The 8135-nt window shown below is 48.1% G+C and overlaps 1 protein-coding gene across 5 annotated transcripts; it reads left to right on the top strand.

Moving 5' to 3' along the window:
* Positions 1-1632: 1632 nt before the first annotated feature.
* Positions 1633-7357, top strand: LOC123137686 (uncharacterized). 5 transcript variants are annotated; one of them, XM_044557514.1, is made up of 7 exons: positions 1633-2280; positions 3148-3190; positions 3270-3362; positions 3797-4316; positions 4400-4937; positions 5044-5142; positions 6471-7357. In XM_044557514.1, exons 1-6 carry the CDS (start codon positions 1714-1716, stop codon positions 5125-5127), a joined length of 1845 nt encoding a protein of 614 aa, XP_044413449.1. In that variant the 5' UTR covers positions 1633-1713; the 3' UTR covers positions 5128-5142; positions 6471-7357. The 5 variants fall into 5 exon arrangements, with proteins under 5 accessions (XP_044413449.1, XP_044413448.1, XP_044413446.1 ...); XM_044557513.1 differs by having other exon boundaries at positions 5044-7353; XM_044557511.1 differs by lacking the exon at positions 5044-5142 and having other exon boundaries at positions 1634-2280; positions 6471-7355.
* Positions 7358-8135: the final 778 nt, after the last annotated feature.

Here is an 8135-nt window from a genome sequence, read left to right as displayed (position 1 = left end):
GCAGCCAGCATTGCGAACCCAGGGACAGTCCCATGTAAGGCCTTCAAACGAAAATTTTAACCTTACTAGGGACGTCCAGTGTCCATGGAATCTCCCATACAGGATTTATCTCGACCGGTCCTTGTCCATCCTCTCTTCTCATTCTAGCACCAAACTGATGCTCCCATTCGGTGTGGTACGCCAGCATGTGCGTTTCGTCAACAGTTTGACGCAAAGAGCGTCAAATATAATTTTCCGTCTTAGGGTGGCCATTTCATGTTTAATGCTTCATGCCTTGCTTAATGCTTTATTCGTTTTTAGGGGCTTAACACTTTGTTAGTAAGCAGCCACCGCGTCGCTAGTCCTATACGGGCCGACCTATGTAGATTTATCGCTAGTCCTATAGCTTTCCAGTGATTTTTTGGGTGATTTTGCAGGATGTTTTTTGTTAGATTTTCCTTTTGTGTTTCTTTTTAAAATTTTGGAAACTTTTAAATTTCTGAAATTTTTAAAAATTCACAAGAAATGAATTAATTTTTACAATTCATGTCTATTTAATATTCAACCTTTTGAACTTTTTTGCATGCAATGTTTTTTTTTCAAAGCCTTGGTTATTTGAACAATTCATGAACTTTTTGAGTCCACAAATAAATTTCCAAGTCCATGAACATTTTCCAAAGTGATGAACATTTTTTAACTCGTAAACTAATTTGTGAATATTTTTTTTAATTCTATGAACTTTCCACGAAAAGTCAACAGCCTTGTTCAAATGGTCAATGGTCACGGTCGACGATTTTGGTCATCTGTTGCATCGAGAGAAAAAAGGCGCAACCATTGAGCATAGGCTGAGTTGCGGCCCATGAGCAGGCGGCATGTGAATGCTCTTGTTCTCCGACCGCCACTGTGAAAGAGGTCTCCTTAAGTACCGAATAGGAATTGGTGCCGAAGATGGCTCTAAAATATGAGATAAAATATTTTGAGAAAACAAACCAAGAAAAAAAAAGCAAAAAACTCCCATATTGTGATCAGTGTTGCACATGCAGTGCGCTACTTGTCATCACCAAAGAAGGTTAGAGTGATCTTTGCAATGGATGAATATACCTAGTAGTGATTTCGTTTGAAATATTTTATCGTGGATGACCTTGTAACTTGATTAACTGGGCTGTCTTGTTAGGCCTCGCCACATGCGTGCTGAAGAAACAATGGACCTCGGGCCAGCTACGTCGTAGCCCCATTAACCGTTGGAGCTTTATTGGTACATGACTGACGTACAACATGGCACTGAATGCACAGGAGCACAACCAAGCGACATATACCGAATCAGATCATGTCAAGCTTCGTTTGGTTTAAGAGGGCTGCACGTGAGGAGGAGAAATGGAAAGAGTTCTTTGCCTTCTTCGTGCATGCGGCAACGGTATGGTATTCTAATCTGAACTGATCATGATTCTTACGCATCTGGTCCAAACTTGCGTGATCTAGAATCAACTTACCCAAGACGCCCACCAGAGCAAAGTGAACTGCACCAAAAGACCTGCCTTTCTACTCCCTTCGTTTTTAAATATAAGTCTTTTTTAAAAATTTCAATATAAACTACTCCCTCCGTCCGGAAAAAGTTGCCACCGTGTATATTTTCCAGAAAACACACCCAGCTTCCCACGACACAACCCGCACTCCACACCGCCCACTCTTCCCCTCGCTACCCCATTCTTTTACTGCTTGCTCGCCGGCGACGCCATGACGCCGCGCCGCCTCGATCCCTTCCTCCCCCCCGCCCCACGTCGCCTTGCCCCTCCCTCTCCACCTCCGCCCACGCCGGTGCCACATTCTTCCCCCATGCCTCGTTTGAAGCTTGGAATTTTGCCCGAAGGTTGGATTTTTGCGCGGCGGCCTAGCCAGGCGTCCAACCCCGAGGACCACTGGCCATGGCGGCCGCCGTCCATGTCTACCTCCTCTGTCAGCCTCTTCCTCGAGTACCCCCTCCTCTGTCTGCCGCCTCGTCAACCCGGTCTCTTTTCCTCGCCATGGCGCTCCCCCCTCCCGCCTTCCCGTCTCCGCTCCTCCCTCCCCGTCGGCACCTGCCAACTACCCGGCGACCCCTGCTGGCCCCCTCGTCCGACCACCTGCTCGCCGTCAACCATGAAGCCCGCCCCCTCCATGGACGTCGTCGCCCAAGCACTGGGAAGCACGGGTGCTCAAGGTGGAGGAGCTCACCGTCGAGCTCGCCGGAGCACTACGCGCTCAAGGCGTCCACAACACCTCCACGTGCTCAAGTACAGAGCTCGCCGGAGCTTCAGATCCAGAGTAATCTCAAGTTCATGCTATAGTTCTGAGCTGAAGTTCATTTTGTACTGATAGATGTTGAATACAGTAGACAATTAGCAAATGTTGAAGACAGTAGACAGATTTGGACTGAATTTTGCTCAATGAATATGGAAAATTATGGTGCACCAGAGCAGGGAAAATTTAGCTACTGCCTAAGCTTTTGTGTAATCTTGGTCAATGTTGAAGACAGTAGACAGATTTGGACTGATTTTTTCTTTAGTAATCTTGGTCAATGTCAAAACTGTGAAAACTGAAAACAAATTTAGACTGTCATACTGAATTTTTGCTGCTGTCAAAATCTAGAGACAGTTTACATAGTGGTTAACTAAATTTTTGCTGGTGTCAAAATCTAAAGACAGTGTTAGTTACAGTCGTGGTTAACTGAATTTTTGCTGTTGTCAAAAGTTAGTGCAAATTCACAGTACTTATGGAGGATCTTAATTTCCTTGTTCAACTTCATGCATTTCCTAAAAACACGAGGTCTTTTAAACTTAGGTTTGGGGATAAGTGATTGTCTGATAATGAGCAAGGAATATACGTCTTTCTGCTAAAGAGGATCTATTAAACTCATAATTCATAAGGATATTGTACTGAATTTAAACTTCATGCATTTAAATAAACTAAATTTAAACAGAAGATGAATTTAAACAAAAGATGAATTTGATATTATGTTGGAGTACCTTGCTGCATAGTAGAAATACAATACTGTACTCCTTAAGGTTTATTAGCATCAGATTAAAAGAATACAGTACTGTACTCTTTAAGGTTTATTAGCATCAGATTAAAAGAATACAATACTGTACCCCTTAAGGTTTATTAGCATCTGATGTGATCAAGCTTTCGCAGGAACAGAGGCGGAGTACCAGAGGCGTCGCGTGTCGGGGTCGGGGTGGGAAAAAAAGAAGGTTCATTCTAGTTTCTATAACAGGTTATGCTAGTGAATTCAAACTATGCTTTGTTTGATTCAGATTATGCTAGTGAATTCAGTTACTTCACCTCACATTCACTTCACCAAACAGCGAGAGGAGGGTGCCCAATGGCCCTGATCCTATCCACAACAGGTACTTCACCTCACCTTTTCTCTCTTGGTTGCATTGCAAGATTGGCTCTGAATTTTTGGAGCCGGCTCCTTTCTATTGTTTCTTCCCTCTTTCTGTTCATGCAACTTCAGTTTGTATTTTAGTTTCCGATGAGTCATTTAAACCCTGTAAAATATGCCCATGATTTGGCAAATTAGAATAGAGGTTTCCATGATTATGTCCATGAGTATTGTCTAGGTTTCTTGAAGTTTGATACTGTTTGTTTGAAATCTGTAAATTTCAGACACAGGACACTGAATGGAGTATGATTGACAGACACAGAACACTGTAAATTTCAGATAACATTAGCAGTAGATTAGCACTGCAATTGACAATTTTAATACTCCAATTAACACTGCAATTGACGCTGATGGAGTACTTCATTGACAAACTGAAATTGATACTGCAATTGGCAGTAAATTGTACTGCAATTGGCACTGTACTGCAGCCAACATCAGCAGCAGAGGCAATCAGCAGTCGAGGTGGTCGAGGGCAGAGGCAATTAGCAGAAGCAATCAGCAGAGGCAATCAGCAGTCGAGGGCAGGCGGCAGTGGCATCAGTAGGTCTGCGTGGTCGTCTCGCCGCCGGGGAAGATCCGCCTTGCCCTGCCTGCCGAGTTCTTCAAGAGGGGAGCGGCGACCGGGGTTGGCAGCGGCGGCTGGGGTTGCGGCGGTGGTGAGGAACCGGCGAGCAGGGCACGAGCAGGGCCAGGGACGCGAGCAGGGCCACGGGAAGGAGGCGCCCGTAGAGGTGGTCGCCTTGGAGGAGCAGCCTCAGCTGGGCGACGGGGCAGCTCGCGTCCGTGCGGGCGGCCCACGTTCGCAGTGGTGGAGCAACCGCAGGTGGGCGACGACGCAGGTGGTCGCCCGCTCTTTCTACGGCGGCTGCCGGCGGTGGCTACGACGGCCGCTTGGTCGAAGGAGGAAGAAGCAGAGGTAGGGGGGATTAGCACTAGATTTAAAACCGAAGGATTTTTTTGTAAAATTTGAAATGAACTAAGCTTGTGGCGTTTTTGCAGAAAACCCCTCCCCAAACTCCCGACACAACCCGCACTCCTCTTCTTCTCCAATCGACAGACCCCGCTGCTCCCTCACGGGCGCATGGACGCCGGAGCTCCCCTGCTCAGCTTCACCGCGCTGCTCCCCTGCTCTCCCGCGCGTCCTCCTCCGCCGCCGCGGCTGCCTACGCCGTCGCTCCTTCCGGTCTCGCGCAGCTCCCCTGCCTCCCTTGCCTGCCTCCTAAATCTCCCCTCTTTCACCCCCAAAATCGTTTCTTCTTCCTCCCGTTGCGTCTCCTGCTTGCGCGCGACGGCGACACGTCCTCCGCGTTGCCCCCGACACCGGAGGAGGCACGGGGAAAGCAGCAGTGGCTCGCGCTGCGCTTGCGCCACCTCAGGTGCGCGTGGGCCTACGCGCCGGTCGCCGCCTCGGCCATGCGCCAGTCCACAAAGGAGGAGGAAGGGGATTCCGTTCGCCGCCTCGGACGTGCTCCTCGAGTCCCTGCTCTTCGGGCCCCTCCTCACCTCCCTCATCAAGAAGCAGAACAACATGGCGCAGGTCCTCTCCTCCCTTGTCAACTTTCATTTTATTTGAAATTATTTTGTCCAGCAACTCCGTGGTTTGCTTCTGTTGATTCTGGTCTTGTTATGTTGGGGGCAAGAAGATGCTGCAGCGCACTGTAATCCCCGACCTGCCGCAGGGTTCTTCCCGGAGGACCCTCTCTCTGTACAAGCAAAAGCAGCTATGAGAAACTCTTCATTCAGTCAAGTTCTACTGATTTTTTGTCTCCTTGAATTTTGTATAGTTGAGATAGATGTTCTACTTCTTTCATTCGGTCAGGTTCTACTGAAACATTTTGCAGAAACAATGTTCTGCTGAAACTGAAAAAAAGGAACAGAACCAAACCTGAATAATTGTACTCCTCCTTAATTCTTCAATAGATTTAGAAATGTTCAGACTTTGAATGTTCACTGCATTAGTAAATCTTGTCTTTCCTAAAAACTGAATTTGTATATTAAGTCTTTGCTAAAGAGAAATTGTAAATCTTATCATAACAAATGTTCATTCAGAAGTGTTCAGAAATCTTCAGTTTTTTATCATGAAATGTTCAGTTTTTTGCTCTCTAAATTGTGTCTTTTTTGCTCATTCAGTGCTCAGTCTACTGTAGATAAAATCAATGTCTTGAGCATGAATATTGCCAACTCTATTCAAAGGCTTGATTAGTTCCCAATTTTTTAAGTACAGTAGTTGCTTGCTTAGTAAAGTGTTCTAGACATCAGGGTAGGAGTTAACTGAATTTACACTACTGATAATCAGTGAACTGAAGTTTCAATGTACTGCCCAACAGTTCCTGTCTGCACTAGAGCATGGAAGGATTTATAACATTGTCACACACCGAGGTCTCTGCAAGTCTATCCCAAATATCTGCAGAATCTTATGCCAAGGAAGTGTTTGTGCATTGTATCCTGTTCCTCTCCACCACTGAAGTGTTGTACAGAATTTATTTTTAAGATCATAAGACACAGCAAACTCTGTTCTTTGGTCTAAAGGTGGTTCTTGCATTTATCAAAATACTCTTCTGTTGTCTGGATCCAATGCTCAATATCATCTCCTTCAAATTCAGGTATACTGAATTTTGCAGGTTTGACAGTAGCAAGAGTTCTTGTGTTGTCATTAGGACGTTGGCATCTAGTTCTTGTGGTCTTGTGACCATGTTCAAATAGGTCATCTTCAGAGGCATAGTACACTTGCTCAGTTCTGTGCTGGTGGTAAACAGGGGCTTGGTTTTGTGCCTGCATGGCTGGGATGCCTGCAAGGTGCTATTGTGTGATGTTCCAAATGCAGTAGAAGATTCAGTTCACTTCTGTTAACATTCAGTTAACTGATGAATATTGGACATTGAGGGACACATTCAGTTAACTTCTATGTTCACTGAATCTTTTTTGCAACATTCCTGTAGACTACATGATGCATCTTTGGTGTTTTTACATCAGAACAGAAATGTGATTTTAATGCTAATGCATCTTTGTATAGCCTTTGTCCTGGATTATTTCTCTAGCTTTGTATCCACTCACTGAATTTCATCTACAGCTTGAGAACAGCAAATTCAGACTCACAGCAGCAGTAGCAGAGGCGGGCGGGGCAGGCTCACCAGCACAGGCGGGAGTGGGAGCGAGGTGAGGCAGGGAAAAGGCAAAACTGCATCAGAGGTCCGCGGCGTCGGCGTCGCCCACCAGTAGCAGCATCATAGGCGGGAGTTGCCGGAATTGTCCATGGCGCCGGCGGCTCAAGCAGACAAAATCGAAGGCTCTGGCGGGTGAAGCAGACAAAATCAGAGGCGTAGGTGGGCCGCGAAGGTGGGCGGACGTTCGCGGCGACCGTGGGCTACCGTGGGCGGCGAGCTTCAATGGGGCCGGCGGCGTAGCTCGAGGTGGGCGCCGGCGCAGGTCGCCTTCATGGCGCGCGGTGCAGGCGGGAAGCCGCGGCGCAGGTCCAAGCGGGCGGCGGCGCTGTTGTTGGTCGCGCGCTGGGACGCGGAGCAGGTCCCGGCGGGCGGCGGCCCAGGTGGGTAGCCGGCGATGGCTGCAAGGCGCGGGCGACGGGGGAGGATCGGAGGAAGGAAGGAGATGGAGTTCTTCGTGACGTGTTTAAAACTCTGTGGGTTTTTTTTGAAAAGAAAAACAAATACGCCCGTGGACAACTTTTCCTGGAGGAAGGGAGTAATTCATATTGATATTGAAATCTCTAAAAAGACTTATATTTAAAAGTAGAGGGAGTAGTTTCGTATACCGTCTTTGTTTTCTTATTATTAAAGATATGGACGATCATGTTTCCATCGAGCAGTACACAACTACACATATAGGATCCTTGACTTCGAGGATCAAGCAGCAAATCTGGCTAACGCTGCCGCGCGGCGACGGACCCCAGGAAGAAAACGAACTCGCAACCGACGATCGAGCGATACATCGACATCGCGCGAGAAGAACACGTATGCCCGGGGCGATAGGCTGTCTCACGCTGGTCCTGCCTCCTGCGTGCGCTCCACCTTGGCATGCCTGCAACTGCCGGCCGGCCGCTCGACGGTCCACCCGTCTAGCTCGCTCTGTACAGGTCATGGCCACAGGTTCTGGATAAGGTCGAATGTCCCCTCAGCAGGTGCCCCCCGATGCACTTTTCTTATCTTGATCCGGGCAGAACACTACCTCCTTGTCTGTCAGTGAACACTCTAGTAGTAGGTGTTTGGCAAGGAAATGGACTTTGTTTGAATTTCGTCATTCATTTCCCACGAGAAAAACATGCGCAGGTGTTCTCCTTCGGCAGCCACAACAGAGCTCCGGATCGGTCGGGCAGAGAATCCGGACGAGCGACAGTGCCACTCGCACATGCGGGCCGCAGCTCAGGTGGCGCTACGTGACGCGTTCCCCGCACATGCCGCAACAGTGCCGCATCACCCCCATCACGGGCAACTGTGCATGCACGGTGCAATGGATCGGCTGGTGGTGGCCATGCGTGCATCGGTGCATGCATGCGCTTCCTAGTCCATGCTCAACACAAACGCACGTAGCCAGAGGATGATTCATGTCATCAAGAGAAAGCGAGAGGCACGGCTGCAGAGCCGGAAATCCAGCGTACGCCGTGCATGCACCTGCGCTAAAAAGTCTCAGCCAAGTGCGTACACTACTGCTGCTACATACAGATGGTTTAGCTGCAAGATGGATCCTTCTCGTATAAGAGCAAGCAACTCAAACGGGGCGA

Source organism: Triticum aestivum, chromosome 6B (genome assembly GCF_018294505.1).
Source record: "Triticum aestivum cultivar Chinese Spring chromosome 6B, IWGSC CS RefSeq v2.1, whole genome shotgun sequence".
NCBI lineage: Eukaryota > Viridiplantae > Streptophyta > Magnoliopsida > Poales > Poaceae > Triticum > Triticum aestivum.
Note: the sequence above shows the minus strand (reverse complement) of the source record. Positions and strands in the feature narration are given on the sequence as shown.